The sequence below is a fragment of the Myotis davidii genome, unplaced genomic scaffold (genome assembly GCF_000327345.1).
Source record: "Myotis davidii unplaced genomic scaffold, ASM32734v1 scaffold1618, whole genome shotgun sequence".
Taxonomy (NCBI): domain Eukaryota; kingdom Metazoa; phylum Chordata; class Mammalia; order Chiroptera; family Vespertilionidae; genus Myotis; species Myotis davidii.
Window position 1 is genome coordinate 83,077 of NW_006289227.1, and position 17,415 is coordinate 100,491.

Below are 17,415 nucleotides of genomic sequence, written 5' to 3' on the forward strand. Positions count from 1 at the left end.
TCTGTCCCCTGCCCCTGCAGGAGAAGCTGGATGTGGCCCCCAAGCGGGACGTGGAAGGCATGGGTCCCCCTGAGATCAAGTACGGGGAGTCGCTGTGTTTTGTGCAGCATGTGGCCTCAGGCCTGTGGCTCACCTACGCTGCTCCGGACCCCAAGGCTCTGCGGCTCGGAGTGCTCAAGAAGAAGGTGGGCACCTGGCAAGGAGAGGAAGGAGACTGGGGGTCGGGGGGTCATGCTTAAGCCTTCAGGAGTTTGAAGATGGGATGAGAGAAGTATGCCGGCTGAGAGAGAAACTAAGATTGAGAAAGAGGAAAAAATGAAGAGAAATATATATTAATACATATGGAGAAGAAGGGAGAGTGAAATATAGATAAAGACAGGGAAAGGCAGAGATTTAAAAAAATAGGGACACGGAAAAATAGAGAAAGACAGAGACAGAGAGACAGAGATGGAAAAGACAGAGACAAGCAGACTGAGAATGGCATTCAACAAATTAATGAGTATCCAAGTTGTTTTGGATGGATGTGTGATGTGTGTGTGTGTGTGTGTGTGTGTGTGTGTGTGTGTGTGTGTGGAAATATAGGCCAGCTATACAGACTTGTTCCCAGCCCTTACCCCCCCCCCACCCCATTGCCCAGAAATGGTGAATAAACTGCTTTATAGACTTGTTCCCAGCCCTTACCTCCCCCGCCCATTGCCCAGAAATGGTGAATAAACTGCTTTTAATGAAGTACACAGCTATATAACTGAAGAGTGGGAAAGCTACTTTTGACAGAGGGAAGAACATGTGTAAAGGCCCTACGGTTGGAATGAGGCTGGTTTGTTGCAATAACAGAAAGAAAATCCAGTTTGGCCAGAGCAGAGAGAGTGAGGGACAGGCAGAGGGGCAAGGTGAGGACAGAGAGGAGACGGGAGCAGATGGTGTAGGCCTGTGGTCATGGGGAGGGTCCTGGCTTTTGCCTCTCCCTTGCATGAGATGGAGCCACAAAGTGTTTTGGTTCCTTAGCTGCTTTCAGGAACAGATTGTGGGTGGTGGGAGCTAGGGTGCAGAGCTGGAGTAGAAAGACTGGGAGAAGATTGCTGGGAGGGTATAGGTGGTAGATGACAGAGGACAGAACAGGGTGGGGACTGTGGAGTGGGGCAACGTGGTGGATTCTGGTTGTATTTTGAGGGTTGAGCCATCAGGATTTTCTGACAGATTGGGTGTCGGGACAAGAGAGATAGGGGTTGGGGGTGATGCAATGATTTTTACCCTGAGCAACCAAAAGGATGGAAGTGCCATTAACCAAGTTAGGGACAGCCAAGTGTCAGCTCAGGAGGACAGGGATCTAAAGTTTTAGCTCCAATGTCTATAACAGCGTCACTCAATAAAGTCTTGCTGAGTGGGAAGACTAGGGATGCACCTGTTTGCAAGAAGAACAAGGTTTGTAGTTGGAAGCATGAGTGGAGGATGATTTTCACAGCCACAGGACTAGAGGTCAGCTCAGGGGAAAGCTGGCACTGTGATGGCCTTATTCACAGAAGGTGTCAGGCTTTCTGTCTGGGACATATTAAGTTTGGGGTGCTGCTACAGTGCTCTGATGGGGAATGTTAAGGCATTAGCAGGTACAAGCGGAGAGGGTCTGGCCTGGAGACAGACAAGAAAGAGACAGAGAAAGACAGAGAAGGAGAGACAGGGAAAATGAGACCAAAGTGTGCAATAGAGATAAGATCAAGAGAGAGAGAGAGAGAGAGAGAGAGAGAGAGAGAGTCACATAAAGAGGTATGGAAGGGGAGGACTGGCAGAGAGATTTGGTGGAGGAAGCAGGCAGCTTTGGGCTAGAATCTAGGGAGCAAGGCCCCCTCCTGACTTCTCTGTCCTCCCACCGCCAGGCCATGCTGCACCAGGAAGGCCACATGGATGACGCTCTGTCACTGACCCGCTGCCAGCAGGAGGAGTCTCAGGCTGCCCGCATGATCTACAGCACTGCTGGCCTGTACAACCAGTTCATCAAGTGAGCGATCTGCCCGCTCTGCCCGGGTGCCAGGCCAAACCTTGACCCCCATGCTCCTGGCGTTCAGGCACCTGTCCCCATGAATCTCTACCTCTGACATCCACATCCCTGCCAATGTCCACATGACCACTAACCTCTAAACTCTTGACCTTTATATACTTGGTCCCTACTCTGACTGAGCATTTCTGATCATCACCTTTCAAACCCCTGACGCCCAGACCCTTGACCCTGGACCTCCCAACTCCGACTCCTGTTTCCACTATCCCTGTGCCTACACAGGCATGAGTCCTAGTTCCAGCTCTGCCCTTGGCCACGCGTAACCTCCGGCCAAGGCCCTTCCTCTCTTTCTGCATGCCCGTCTCCCTCTCTGTCAATAGGTGTGTCTGTGGGAGTCCCGCAGGGCGGGGGTGGGGGGACTCCCGCACCCATGGTCAGCACTCGGCCCCTGGCGAGCGAGTGCGCGATCCCACAGGGGCCTGGACAGCTTCAGCGGGAAGCCGCGGGGCTCGGGGCCGCCGGCTGGCACCGCGCTGCCCATCGAGGGCGTCGTCCTGAGCCTGCAGGACCTCATCGGCTACTTCGAGCCGCCCTCCGAGGAGCTGCAGCAGGAGGAGAAGCAGAGCAAGCTGCGCAGCCTGCGCAACCGGCAGAGCCTCTTCCAAGAGGAGGTGCGGGCGCAGGGCGGGCCTGCGGGGGCCGGGGGAGCGGCCGGAGGGCGGGCGGGGCCTCGAGGGCGAGGTCTCCGGCGGAGCGAGGGCGGGGCCCGTGGAGTGACCGGCCGACCTGGTTCCCTCACCGGGAAGGAGGGGCCGGCCCTGGGGAAGGCCTGAGGAGTCCGAGGATAAACGCCCAGAGGCTGCGGACTCAGGGGTGGTGTCTTCGGGGCGCGGCCTGTGGGGTGAGAGGATGGAACCGGTGGGGCGTGGGGGCAGAGCAGGGGCAGAGGTGGGTCTCTGGGAGACTGGGAGGGCAGTTAGGGCGGAAACTCAGATGGGGTCGGGGCTAGGAGTTTGGGTTATGGGAGCCCAAGGGGAAGAGCTGTGGGGTCTGAGTGGGAAGGGCTGAGCACAGTTGGAGGAGGGGGCTGGGCCACGGTGGGCGTCTGATACATGGTGATGGGGATGCATGTTCATTCAAAGGTTGACAACTTGGTCCCCTCCTCTCCAGGGGTTCCCAGTCTGATGGGGGAGGCAGACATAGAAATGATAATAGTAACAACAAAACTTACTTATGGAGTAGAGTTAGCATATGCAGTCCTTGAACAGGGCCAGTAAATAGTAGATGCTATATAAAAGTGTTAGTGGTTATTTTACCTTGAATTTAGCCCTCACTATGTATTAAGAACACTATGTACATGACATCCTCTAATTACTCCATGGGGGATTGTAATTCCCATAGTACAGATGGGTCTCTGAAGGGCAACAAATATGCCAGGGGATATGGCTGTCAACAAAACAGACAAAATGCCCGTCCTTACGGAGTTGACGTGGGAGGAGGATAGATGATCAATAAAATAAAAAAATTATTCTTTGGCCAAGTAGCTCAGTTGGTTAGAGCATCATCCTGATACACCAAGGTTATGGGTTTAATCCCCAGGCTGGGCACATACAAGAATCAATCAATCAATACATAAGTGGAACAACAAATCGATGTGTTTTTCCTTCTCTCCCTTCCTCTCTAAAATAAATAAACACATAAAATAAAAATTTTATATGGTATGGTGGCAAGGGCTAAGGAGAAAAACAAAGCAGGGCAGCAGTAGGCAGTGCTGGGAGTGGTGCAATTTAAAATTCAGTAGAATGCTCAAGGGTGGCCTGAGTGAAGGGAGGCAGCCACGTGTGTACCTGGAGGAGCTAGTGGCAGAGCCAGGGTAGGGGACTCCAGCCTGGTTATGCCCTGAGCCACATGCACTGCCTCTCTTACTAGTGCGATGGGCCCCAGGATATAGATAAAACAGTGGTCATAGCAGCATTACTTGTAACAGCCTCAAACTAGAAACAGCTCAAATATCCACCACTAGAATGGATCCACAAATGTGTCATATCCACAAAATGGATATGGATACACTCAGCAATGCAAAGGAACAAACCAAACGATAGTCAGATGCAACAATGTTCTTGGATCTTAAACTATAACGTTGAGCAAAAGAATCCATGTACAAAAGAATACTTTCTGTATATTCCAAGTTCAGGCAAAAGTCAATTAAAAAGTTAAGGAAAGGATTTTCATAAAAGTCAGGATGATGGTTTATTCCCAGCAGCAAGGGTTGTATAATCAGAAAGGGCACCCAGGCGACTTCTGGCTGGCTGGCAATGTTCTTTCTCTACCTGGGTCATGGTGCCATAGCTATTCTTGATATTGGTTTGGTAAAACATATTCTTTGGTCTTTGTTATTCACAGATTCTGTATTTTCAATTTGCCTACTTGCTAAAGTTTATTTGTATTACCCTAATCAATACTAGAGCGCACGTGTGGCCATGTGCAGAGTGATAAGAAATTTCAGTCACATGTAGCCAGCTGAGGTGGAACAAGGCCATGCTCCGCTTTCATCTCCTTTTTTTAAAAATCCTCACTCCAGGATATATTTTTTTAACTGATTTTGAGAGAGGGAGGGAGAGAGGGAGAGAAACATCTATTGCTCCAACCAACTAAGCCACACTGGCCAGGGCACACTCTGTTTTCTTGTTTCACGTCTCATATTATAAACAAGTGTCTTTTTTTGTCACATATTTGTGCTATATTTTTTTTACATTTTTGTTGATATTGCTGCTTAAAATGGGCCCTAAGTGTAGTGTTGAAGCACAAGAAATCTGGGAGGTGCCTTACTGAGAAAATACGTATTAGATGAGCTTCATTCAGGTATGAGTTATTGTTGACTCTTAATGTTAATGAATCAATAATATATATTAAATCAGTGTTTTTAAACAGAAATGCACATAAAACAGGAGTGTATATTGGTTGATTGATAAAATTGTTGTGACTAATTGTTTCTCCTGGGAGTCATGGTTCGGGATTCTCTAACTCAGTGTTCATAGGGACTCTACAGAACCTAAATACCATGAGTAACAATTGACTGCATATGTTTTATTTGCTTTTCTGTGTGTCTGTTATAATTCACAATAAAAAAGACAGAAGATTAAAATGTAAAACAACACAGTCTCTCTGACGGTCAGTGTGGAGAGTGAACTGGGCCAACTGGGACCAGGAATGGGGTGCTTGGAAGTGAAAAGGATGGAAAGAAAACTGTGGGAAAGAGAAGCACAAATTCAGTCCTGATGCTTATAAGGCTGTGTTATGTTGGGGACAGAGAAAGAAGACAGGACTGATCTGGGGAGCCAAGAAGGAGTGGGGGGTGATGGGAGTGAAGGGCAACATGAGCTGCTGGTGAGGGTGTAGACCTGGGAACTCACAGTCACTAGCTGCTGAAATGTAAATGAGTAAATCCAGGAAAGGCAAGGAAGGGAGGGCCTGGGACTCCTGTGGTGACCCTTCTTTTCCCCACCTCAGGGGATGCTCTCCCTGGTTCTGAATTGCATCGACCGCCTAAATGTCTACACCACTGCTGCTCACTTCGCAGAATTTGCCGGGGAGGAGGCAGCCGAGTCCTGGAAAGAGATTGTGAACCTGCTCTACGAACTCCTGGGTAAAGGGGCCTCGTTATGACTTCCCCCAGAGCTCCACAGGTCCCCAGTACTGTTGGGTCTAACCCATCTCTCCACCTTCAGCCTCTCTGATCCGTGGCAATCGCACCAATTGTGCCCTCTTCTCCACCAATTTGGATTGGTTGGTCAGCAAGCTGGATAGGCTGGAAGCCTCATCTGGTAGGAGAGCTCACGGGAAGAGACAGGGGTTTGGGGGAGGGAAGGGCCACAGCCACCTCACCTCACATTCTGCTAACTGTGCAGGAATCCTAGAGGTGCTGTACTGTGTCCTGATTGAGAGTCCTGAAGTCTTAAATATCATCCAAGAGAACCACATCAAGTCCATCATCTCCCTTCTGGACAAGCATGGGAGGAACCACAAGGTTAGCCCTCACCCCTGACTTCTCATCCCCTTAACTCTGAGCCCTGGCCCCATGGCCCCAGAACTCTCCACTACCCTCACTCTCCTCCCCCATCTTATCTCTTACCTGGATTCCTCTTCCATATGTTTTCATCTTTTAAAAATATATATTTTATTTTTATTGGTTTCAGAGAAGAAGAGAGAAGGAGAGAGAGATAGAAACATCAATGATGATAGAGAATCATTTATCAGCTGCCTCCTGCACACCCCCTACTTGGAATTGAGCCCACAACCCGGACATGTGCCCTTGACTGGAATTGAACGTGGGACCCTTTAGTCCCCATGCCGACACTCTATCCACTGAGACAAACTGGCTATGGCCCATATGCTTCCATTTTAACATAAGGCCTCTAACTCATGGCTCTGAAATGAATTCTGGGCCAGACATGTGCGTCATTAGATCTATAAAATGCTTTTTAAATTTTTTATAATTTTTCAATTTTATAGTACTTTGCCACAGGTCCTACCTGCCTTATTTCTAACCACATCACAGATTTACATTACCCGTCTGGGAACTCACAGTCAATAGTTGTTGAAGAAATAGAAATTAGTAAATCCAAGAAAGGCAAGGAAGGGAGGGCCTGGGACTCCTGTGGTGCCCTCTTGATTTCCCCACCTCAGGAGATGCTCTCCCTGGTCCTGAATTGACTGCCTAAATGTCTACACCACCGCTGCTCACTTCACAGAATTTGCTGGGGAGGAGGCAGACACTAGTTTGCAACCCCTGCCTATTTCAAATCTCACCCTGACCCCTGCACTCTCTCACTAATATAGCCCTTTCTCTCTTTCCACTCATTTTTTACATTGCTGATGCTTTATCCCAACTCATATGGCCCCTACCATCTCACCTGACCTTTCTGTTCTCTGTGACCCCTGATATCCCACTTTCTCTACTTCCTCTCAGTCAAAATGTCTGTCACTTATTCTGACATACCACCCTTGGATTCCTGCCCTGGTGCCTTACACCATGATCTCTGACCTTGACCTCCAGGTGCTGGACGTGCTGTGTTCCCTGTGTGTGTGTAACGGCGTGGCTGTGCGCTCCAATCAAGATCTCATTACCGAGAACTTGCTCCCTGGCCGTGAGCTTCTGCTGCAGACAAACCTCATCAACTATGTCACCAGGTCTGACCCCTAACACCTGAACCAAGCCTGACCTCACCCTGACTAAGACTCTACACCATGTGGCTGTCCCTTCCTCTGTCTCCCACCCTGGACTTAACCCCTGGTCCTCACAGTTGTCTGCTCTTGCCCCAGCTCACCTGGCTCTCCACTCTTGTCCTCTGTCCCTTCTCCATTTCTGCATCTGTCTTTTCCTTTCACTCTCTGTTTCTGTCTCTCTCTATTTCTCCTCCACATCTTTTCCCCATCTCTCCCATCTCTCTCTTCTCTCTGTCTTTGGTGTCTCTCTGTCGGTTTCTGTCTCTGCTTGTTCTCCCTTTGTCTGTTTCGTATTCTCTGCCTTCATGCCTCTGCTTCTCTGTTTTTCCTGTGAATATATCTCTTTTTCTGTCTCTGTCTCTTTGCCTCTCTCCCTCCACCCCTGCAATAACCTAGCTCTCCTCTCCACCTCTCCTGCATACTCTTTTCCCCTCTTTCCTACAGCATCCGCCCCAACATCTTTGTGGGCCGAGCAGAGGGCTCTACACAGTACGGAAAATGGTACTTTGAGGTGATGGTGGACGAAGTGACTCCATTCCTGACAGCTCAGGCCACCCACCTACGGGTGGGCTGGGCCCTCACTGAGGGCTACAGCCCTTACCCTGGGGGTGGCGAGGGCTGGGGCGGCAACGGGGTTGGCGATGACCTCTATTCCTACGGCTTCGATGGGCTGCATCTCTGGACAGGTATCTGAACCCTTCTGGGGGATGACCAACCCTGACCATTGACCCTAGGGTTTCCAAGCCTCTCACCGTACACCTTAGAGTTCTTAGAATCTTGACCCCCAAAACAGACCAACTTTTGATTCTTTACTCCTCATTTATCATGACCCTATACCTAGAAGTTCCAGAATCCTGCCCCTAACACATTTCTTCATAGCCTCCAGAACTCTGACCCCATAGAATGTATGATCTGTGACCCTAGAGATCCCAGAAAACTTCTCAGATTATTATGATCTCTGATTTTGAATTTTGACTCCAAAGGATCCAAATCCTAACTCCAGAAAGACTTTAATCTCTGACCCCACAGCTTTAAGGGTCCTAACCTCAGGGGAGCCTTAATCTCTGCCTGTTGTAGAGCTACAGGAACACTTGACTTTAGAGTTTCCAGGATCCAAACTCCATAAGATCCTCTAATATCCGCCCCTTGTCTCTTGAGATCATTGGTCCCATTGGGCCTCTGATTTCTGACGCCTCCCTGGTGACCCTGGTGCAGGACACGTGGCACGCCCAGTGACTTCCCCAGGTCAGCACCTCCTGGCTCCAGAGGATGTGGTCAGCTGCTGCCTGGACCTCAGTGTTCCATCCATCTCCTTCCGCATCAATGGCTGTCCCGTACAGGGCGTCTTCGAGGCCTTCAACCTTGATGGGCTCTTCTTCCCTGTCGTCAGCTTCTCAGCTGGTGTGAAGTAAGGACTTGCCCCTGTCCCCTTGTCAGCCCCCAGACCTGGGACTGTCTTGAGACAGCTTCCCCAAACACTGCCAACACCCAGCAGCTCATCTTCAAGACTGACTTGTCAGACCCTTAGGTAAAGGTCCCAATGACCTCTACATGACCCCGGACATTTTCAGTGTCCTCCCAATGACCTTAGCTTCTCCCCAACTCCAGGTTCTTCTGGTGACCTTTAAGTGTCCCCAGAATTTCCCAATGACCTTCTAAAAACTTCAGACTCTTAAATTACCTCAGATTGTCCCAATGACTCTATGCTATTCCAGTGACCTCCAAATGACTCCAGAATATGATGATGATCTTTTAATGACCCCAAAACCTCCCAATAAATCCGCAATGACCTTGGACATTCCTCATGACTCCATACTCTTAAAAACTTCTCAGTGACTCCAACATCTGTCAATGACCTTTCAATCGATTAACCTCCCACTGACCCTGGAGTGACCCCACATATTTCAAAGACCTCTCAATTAGTCAGCCTTTTCCCAATGATCCCCAAGCTCTGTGAATGACTTCCCATCCAGGGGCAATTATGGTTATCTCATAGTTACACCAGATTCTCAATGACTCCCAAATGACCTTCCTGGTCTCCCAAAAACCTTCCAATATCTCCAAATGCTCTGTTGACCACGAGCCTCCAAAAGACGTTCTGTGACCTTACATTAACTCTCTAAGGACCCCGCACTTTCCTTCTTTGACTTTCCAATGATTCCCATTGACCTCAGACATTCTTTTCGACTTTAGAATATCCTTTCTGACTCCTTTTTAACCTTTATCATCCTTTGACTGCCCAGTGATCTCAGGTCTCCCCAAAACCTTCCACCAACCCTAGGATTGCTCCCTTACTGCTACTGAGCACAGACTCTCCCCTGTAACCTCACTCTCCCATCAGGGTACGGTTCCTTCTTGGTGGCCGACATGGTGAATTCAAGTTCCTCCCCCCACCTGGCTATGCCCCGTGCCATGAGGCTGTGCTGCCGAGAGAGCGACTCCATCTGGAACCCATCAAGGAGTATCGGCGGGAAGGACCCCGGGGGCCCCACTTGGTGGGCCCAAGCCGCTGCCTTTCACACACCGACTTTGTGCCCTGCCCTGTGGACACTGTCCAGGTAGTGCCTGTCCTGCAGGAGTTTCCCAGTGAGGCAGACTCCCTTAGGAGTCAGGGAGGTGGGAAGCTGAGCTGGAAGTTAGGAATCTTGTTTAATAGAGAGGGGAACTAAAGTAGAGAGGAGGAGGCAAAGGACTCTCAAGGCAGACTCCCCATTTCAGGGAGTCCTCACTATAGCCCCCCAAGGAAATGACTATTATTGTCCCCAATTTACAGATGTGGAAAAGAGGCCCAGACAAGTTAAACAATCTGTGCAGGTCACACTGCTGATGTGATTCCAAAGCCTGTGTCTTACCCACTACTCTTATCCCAACCTGAACTCCCCACCTTCCCTCCAAGCATGTCCCTGTAGCAGGGGATTTAAGTAGTGTTCAAGAGGCTCACCATGCTCTGGCCAGTGTGGCTTAGTTGGTTGGAGCATTGCCCCAAATACCAAAAGGTTGTGGGTTAAATCCCTGGTCAGGGCACATACCTGGTTGCAGGTTCAATCCCCATTGTTGTGAAGAGTGGATAAATTAATAAATGCAAAGTGCTTAGCACATTCCTGAGTAAATATTAAGTACTCAATATTGTTCCTGTTAGTAGTAGTCATAGTAATATTATTTCAGGGATGAACTTTCTATTCCCCTGTAGCCAGGCCAGAGCCCTGGGCCTCCTTCTTGATCTCTCCCTCCCCAAGCTGGACATCCTCACCCCCTTCCCTCTCCTCCCCACAGCCCACCCTGGGTCAACTATCTCCTGCCCAGAGAACAGCAACAATATAAATATTTATTAGGTACCTACCATGTGCCAGACATTTAGATAAATAGCATACATTTAATAATTTATGGAAGTGATTTCACTGAATCCTTATGAGGTATTGAGTTAAGTATTGTTCAAATCCTCACTGTACAGAGAGAGAAAGACACTTGACCATTCATTCAGCAAACATTTCCCAAGCATCTCCTCTGGGCGTGGCTCTGGACTGGCAGGCCTGGGAAAATGGCAGAAACTGAGGAAGCCCAGGTTCTGTCCTCACGGAACTTCCAGGACATGAGAAAGACAGACCCATTCCCAGACAATCCCTTAATTCTGATGATGCTAAGTCCTTACTTGGCTGGTGCCAATCCCGGAGTCAGGCCATGGAGATGGGGAGCAGGGCTTGGAATAGCAGAAAAGGTCAGAAGAGCATGCTGGGGGAAACAGAGCTTGCACATGTTGTCTGGAATAGGGGTCACAGTGCAAGCTGGAGAGAACTCAGGGGCTCATGGAAATCTTCTGCCCCAGATTGTCCTGCCTCCCCATCTGGAGCGGATTCGGGAGAAGCTGGCAGAGAATATCCATGAGCTCTGGGCTCTGACTCGCATTGAGCAGGGCTGGACCTATGGCCCGGTAAGTGACTACCTGCAGCATCAGGCTGGACTTGCTGCAGAGGGGGGGTATGGCTCACTATTGGGAGGGGCCAGTGGCTGAGGGAAGGGCCTTAACAGCATAGGGTGAGGGGGGTGTCCTTGGGTTTCCAGTGGCAGAACTAAGGGTGGGAGGCCAGTGGTCACAGTCTGGGAAAGTTGGGGGAAGGGAAGGGGAAACCCAGAACATGACCCTGGGATTTCTCCAGGTTCGGGATGACAATAAGAGGCTGCACCCATGTCTTGTGAACTTCCACAGCCTACCAGAGCCTGAGAGGAATTACAACCTGCAGATGTCGGGGGAGACACTCAAGTGAGGGGGGTCCCGTGGAGCAGGGGCTGGGCCTGATTACTGGTGGGGAGGGGGACAAGGGGAAACAGGGAGACTGAGACAGAGCCTGAGAGAGAGGGGAAAATGGCAAAAGAAACAGAGAGAGAGAGAGAGAGAGGCAGGGCTTGTGGGGCAGAAACTGACATAAGGCAAGAAAGATAGAGGCAGAAGGCAAGATAATCAAGAAGAGATAGACAGACAGACAGACAGAAACAGAGAGAGAGACAGAAAGAGGCAGAAGGGAAAATGGACAGTCAAGAGATACAGCGAAAGAAACAGGGAAAGACAGGAGTCAGAGAGACGGAGAGTAAGACAGAGAGGTGGGAACAAAAACACCCAAGAAGCTGGGGAAAGATATGAAGAGAGCTGGGGACCTAGAGACATAGGCAGCAGGGGCTGCAGGAGAGGGACACGGGGCAGGGGACTAGGTAAGGTGACCCTGTACCCCCGCCCTCCACCCCAGGACTCTGCTGGCTCTGGGCTGCCACGTGGGCATGGCAGATGAGAAGGCAGAGGACAACCTGAAGAAGACAAAGCTCCCGAAGACGTGAGTGTGGGTGGCCTGGGCCCCACTGGGGAATAGAGTCTGGGGCTGGCACGATTGAGGGATCTTGTGGGGAGACTGGGGTCAGAGAAGAAAGGGCCATGGGTTGCAGATCATAGGCTCAGGGGTCAGGGTTCTGGAGTCAGTGGTGAGTGTCTTGGGAGGTGTCAGGATTTTGGAGTTAGGAGTTATAGAGGGAGACTAGGAGCATGTTGGGCCCCAGAGGTTAGATCTCTAAGTTAGAGGTCAGGAATCAATGGAAAGAGGTGAGACGTTGTAAGGGATCTTAAAATTATAGGTGAAAGTCCTGGGGATAGAGACCAGGGTTCAGAGGTCAAGGGCTCCAAGCTAGGAGTCTGGAGCAGAAGGTCTTGGGGTTAGAGGTAAGAAACCTCAAAGTTAGAGGTGAGAGGTCAGAGCATTCCAAGGTTAGAGATGAGGCTCCCAGAATCAAGATAGGGTCAGAGAAGCCAGAGGTCAGTGAAATCAAAGCTTTTGCTAGGGTCACAGGATCCTGGGGTTAAAGGTCAAGCATCTCCAAGATTATTCAGGGAGTCATAGAACCCTAATGTCAAAGATCAAAGGTCAGAAATTCCAAGATTCGTGGCCCCTAGGATCCTGGAGACAAGGGTCAGTTCAGAGTCAGGGATCCCATCGCACTGAACCAGTGCCACCACACCTGTAGGTATATGATGAGCAATGGGTACAAACCAGCGCCGCTGGACCTGAGCCACGTGCGGCTAACGCCAGCACAAACGACACTGGTGGACCGGCTGGCAGAGAATGGGCACAATGTGTGGGCCCGAGACCGTGTGGCCCAGGGCTGGAGCTACAGTGCTGTACAGGACATCCCTGCACGCCGAAACCCTCGCCTGGTGCCCTACCGCCTGTTGGATGAGGCCACCAAGCGCAGCAACAGGGACAGCCTCTGCCAAGCTGTGCGCACACTGCTGGGCTATGGCTACAACATTGAGCCGCCTGACCAGGAGCCCAGTGAGTGTTGACCTCTGGCCCCTGATCTCTGAGCCAACCTAACCTCTGAATGGGCTACATCTACAATACTGAACCCCTCCCCCCAACTCTGACCTTTATTCTGACCCCAACCCTGAACTGGATCTTAACCACTGACCTTGACCTAATGCAAACTCTGCCTGGGCTATGACTACAACACCGAGCCACCAGACCAGGAGCCCAGTGAGCACTGACCTTGACCCCAGACTCCAATCCCCAGCTATGATCCTTAATCCCTAACCTCTGGACTATAGCTAATACATGGAATCACCCAACCAAGATCTCAGAGACCCCTAACTTGACCCCTGACCCATTGCTTTCCTCTAATAGCAGCCTTGACCCCTAACCCTTATGGTCCCCAACCTTAAACTTCTCAACCCCTTGTCCCAACCCCAATTTCTATTTCCTCTCTGACCCTGTTGCTGACTTTCTGTCATGGGGTCATGGATACACATGTGCAGAAAGATGGGGACACTGTGGGGATGACCACTGCTTTGTCCCACATAGCCTGAACCTGACACCTTGATCCAGCTCTCAACACTTGATTCTAAACATGAACTTTAATCTTGATCCTTAGCCCCCGACTATCACCATGATGGACCTGACTTTCTCCCTCTGTGTCCCTGTCAGGATCTCTTCTCTGAGAGCTCTGACTGCTAAAGACAGTAAGGGAAAAGTTTCACTCAGTAGGTCCCTTCTACCTTTCTTTATATAGTCCAGCCGTGGGCATACTACAGCCCATGGGCCGGATCCGGCCCATTTGAAATGAATAAAACTAAAAAAAAAAAAAAGACCGTACCCTTTTATGTAATGATGTTTACTTTGAATTTATATTAGTTCACACAAACACTCCATCCATGCTTTTGTTCCAGCCCTCCAGTCCAGTTTAAGAATCCATTGTGGCCCTCGAGTCAAAAAGTTTGCCCACCCCTGGTCTAGTCCAAGATTCCCCAGTTCTTCTCTAACACGAAACATTTGTCCCTCTTCTCCCAGCCTTACTTTCGCTGGTTTCTCCCACCATCCTCTCATTGTCTTTGTATCCACTCCCCATCCAGCATATTTGACTCTGCCTGGCCCCATTTGTAGGTCTGGTAGAGAGCCAGTCCCGTTGGGATCGAGTGCGCATCTTCCGGGCAGAGAAATCCTATGCGGTGCAGAGTGGTCGCTGGTACTTCGAGTTTGAGGCAGTCACCACAGGCGAGATGCGAGTGGGCTGGGCGAGGCCCGAGCTGCGGCCTGACGTGGAGTTGGGAGCTGATGAGCTGGCCTATGTCTTCAACGGGCATCGCGTGGGTAGTTCCCTGGGCTCCCCTCTGCCATGTCCTGTAGTCCCTCCCACAGCTCATATACATCAGCCCTGCCTCTATCCGTGCCCCACTCTCTCCACCCATCCCTACATCTACCTTACTACTCACCCATTCATTCACCCATCTATCCTTCCCTCTTTCTCTGTCCATACATATATCTACCCATCTCTCTATCCAACTATCCATTCACAAATCCAACTCTCTATCCATCTAAATGTCTGTCCAGATAATCACTTAACCATCCACTTTTCCACCTACTTATTTATTTGTTAATTTAGCCACTCACCTATTTAATCAATTTGCAATTTCATTTATCTATCCATTCATATTCAGTAATGTAGTATGTGGAACCATTAAGTCATTTAAAAATATTGTTTATTTCAGAGAGGAAGGAAGAGGGAGAGAGGGATAGAAACATCAATGATGAGAAAGAATCATTGATGGGCTGCCTCTTGCACACCCCACTCTGGGGATTGAGCTCACAAGCCGGGCATGTGCCCTGATGGGGAATCAAACCATAACCTCCAGGTTCATAGGTCGACACTCAACCACTGAGCCATGCCAGCCGGGCTCCATCAATTCATTTATTTATCCATCCAACAACTCATGTAATCATCCATTTATCTATTTGTTTATACTTTCTTCCTTCCCTGCATCACGCATGGACTCAGTAGAGAACCTAAGCAGAAGGGAAGCAAAAGCATAAAAGCCTGTCCCTTACATTCCAGGGGTCATGGATACACATGTGGCGAAAGATGGGGACACTATGGGGATGACCGCTGCTTTGTCCCACATGCCCTGAACCTGAAACCTTGTAATGTGTATATTTACATGTCTCTCCTTGCTTTCTTATGTCTCCATTTCTTTGTATGCCTCTCCCATGCCACGTCTTCCCCTTGCCTCCTCATAGGGCCAGCGCTGGCACTTGGGCAGTGAACCATTTGGGCGTCACTGGCAGTCAGGTGATGTTGTGGGCTGCATGATTGACCTCACAGAGAACACCATTATCTTCACCCTTAATGGCGAGATCCTCATGTCCGATTCAGGTTCCGAAACAGCCTTCCGCGATATTGAGATTGGCGATGGTGAGGGTTGGCCTCATGGCCCCTTTCTGGTTTTCTTCTGTCTGACCTGACCCTATACTGCCCATTCCAGCCTCCCCATATTCCATCCTTTCCTTCCACATTACCCCTACCCACAAGTCCCTGCCCTGCCCACCTATCTCACCTCTGCCCATTCACTCCCTCCCACCAGGTTTCCTGCCTGTCTGTAGCTTGGGACCCGGCCAGGTGGGTCATCTGAACCTGGGCCAGGATGTGAGCTCCCTGCGGTTCTTTGCCATCTGCGGTCTTCAGGAAGGCTTTGAGCCATTCGCCATCAACATGCAACGCCCGGTCACCACCTGGTTCAGCAAAAGCCTTCCCCAGTTTGAGGCCGTGCCACTTGAACATCCCCACTATGAGGTGAGGACTGACCCCATTCAATACCTTCTGATCTGCTTCCAGACCTCATTTTCCCTGCAATTCTCTTCCCTGAATTTCTCCTTTCCTTCCGTGTTAGCTGACAAACCATGTACAAGGGGGTGTCAGGGTGATGGGTTCCCAGGGCCACCTTGTAGGTATAACCTTGGCAAACTACAACCTTTCTCAGCTCCAGGTAGCTTGCCTATAAAATGGGGAATGGAGGAAAGAGAACCTGGATAAATGACTCCATTGGAAATTTCCAGTCTTTTAACTATCTGATCATAGAACAAAGTTTAAAGAAATATAAACCTTGAGTACATTTTGGCACCCTCCTTACCAATTGTTATTTGCCTTTTCTGTTTGTTCATTTATTTGTTTTTAGTAGCCTAATTTTTAAAAGTATATTTTTATTGATTTCAAAGAGGAAGGGAGAGGGATAGAGAGATAGAAACATCAATGATGAGAATGGCTGCCTCTTGCACGCCCCCTACTGGGGGGTCGAGCCTGCAACTTGGGCATATGCCCTTGACCAGAATCAGTCCCCAGGCCTACCCTCCATCACTGAGCCAAACCAGCTGGGGCTAGTATCCTAATTTTTAGACTCCAGTGTCTTTTCTTTCCCAGGGTTGAACTCAAGGTCAGACCCTTACCATAAATACCCACCATTGACCAAAGTGATAGTCCGTTTCTCAACCTGGGAAGAACTTGAATCCTATGTGACTGAGGTTTAGCTTTAGAATCAGACAGAGCTGGAGCTGGCCTCTTACGTTGGGCAAATGACTGTCTCTTCCTGAGCCCCAGTTTTCCCATCCATGGCATTGATCGGATCTCCCTCTCACACAATCTCCCTCTTTTTTTTACTGAATCCTTTGAGTAAGTTGGAGACATCATGCCTCTTTACCTCTAAACTTTCAATATGCATTTCTTCAGAACAGACTATGCTCTTACAGAACTACATGCAGTGCAGTTATGAAAATCAGGAAATTTAACACTGGTATAAACTATCACCTAATTCACAACCCATATCTAAAATTTATAAATTGTGGCAATAATGTCCCTTTTTATCTTTCTGGTTTAGGATCCAATCAGGATTACATATGGCATTTAGTTGCTATGCTTTTAGTCTTAAAATAGAATGTTTCTGAGCCTTTTTTGTCTTTCATGACATTGACATTTTGAAGTGTACAAGCCAGTTATTTTGCAGAATGTCCCTCAGTTCAGGTTTGTCTGATCATTCCTCATGGTTAGGTTCAGGTTCTGGGTGCTTGGCAGGGGTTCTGCCACGTTTATGTTGTGTAGGCTATCAGGAGGCAAACGATGTCTCTGTGTCTTACATCAACGTCGACTCTATAGTTAAGGTGGAGTCTGACAGTTCCCCCACTGTAAAGTCACTCTCTTTCTATTTGTAATTACGAAGTCTTTGTGGGGAGGCATTTTAAGACTACATAAAAGTTGAAGAGTTTTAAACAGGGAAATTTTAGATCTCCTCAGTTTAGATTTGAGTTTTGGAAAGGTTCCTATTGACAGTAGAAGGTGAGAGTGGAGACAGACTAGAGAGGTGGCTGGGGCAGGAGAAGGTGATGGAGGAGCAGTGAACT

General features: G+C 49.3%; 1 protein-coding gene across 1 annotated transcript in view; it reads left to right on the forward strand.

The window, feature by feature from the left end:
* Positions 1–17,415, forward strand: part of RYR1 (ryanodine receptor 1) — a 129,268-nt gene that overhangs the window by 12,937 nt on the left and 98,916 nt on the right. The window contains exons 11-27 of the mRNA XM_006761445.2: positions 21–185; positions 1,872–1,993; positions 2,466–2,661; positions 5,501–5,636; positions 5,719–5,814; positions 5,899–6,017; positions 7,047–7,180; positions 7,661–7,902; positions 8,432–8,624; positions 9,558–9,774; positions 11,040–11,144; positions 11,371–11,474; positions 11,956–12,039; positions 12,722–13,029; positions 14,134–14,336; positions 15,265–15,439; positions 15,609–15,817. Coding sequence (XP_006761508.1) covers positions 21–185; positions 1,872–1,993; positions 2,466–2,661; positions 5,501–5,636; positions 5,719–5,814; positions 5,899–6,017; positions 7,047–7,180; positions 7,661–7,902; positions 8,432–8,624; positions 9,558–9,774; positions 11,040–11,144; positions 11,371–11,474; positions 11,956–12,039; positions 12,722–13,029; positions 14,134–14,336; positions 15,265–15,439; positions 15,609–15,817 — 2,808 coding nt within the window. The remainder of the gene's footprint in view (positions 1–20; positions 186–1,871; positions 1,994–2,465; positions 2,662–5,500; positions 5,637–5,718; positions 5,815–5,898; positions 6,018–7,046; positions 7,181–7,660; positions 7,903–8,431; positions 8,625–9,557; positions 9,775–11,039; positions 11,145–11,370; positions 11,475–11,955; positions 12,040–12,721; positions 13,030–14,133; positions 14,337–15,264; positions 15,440–15,608; positions 15,818–17,415) is intronic.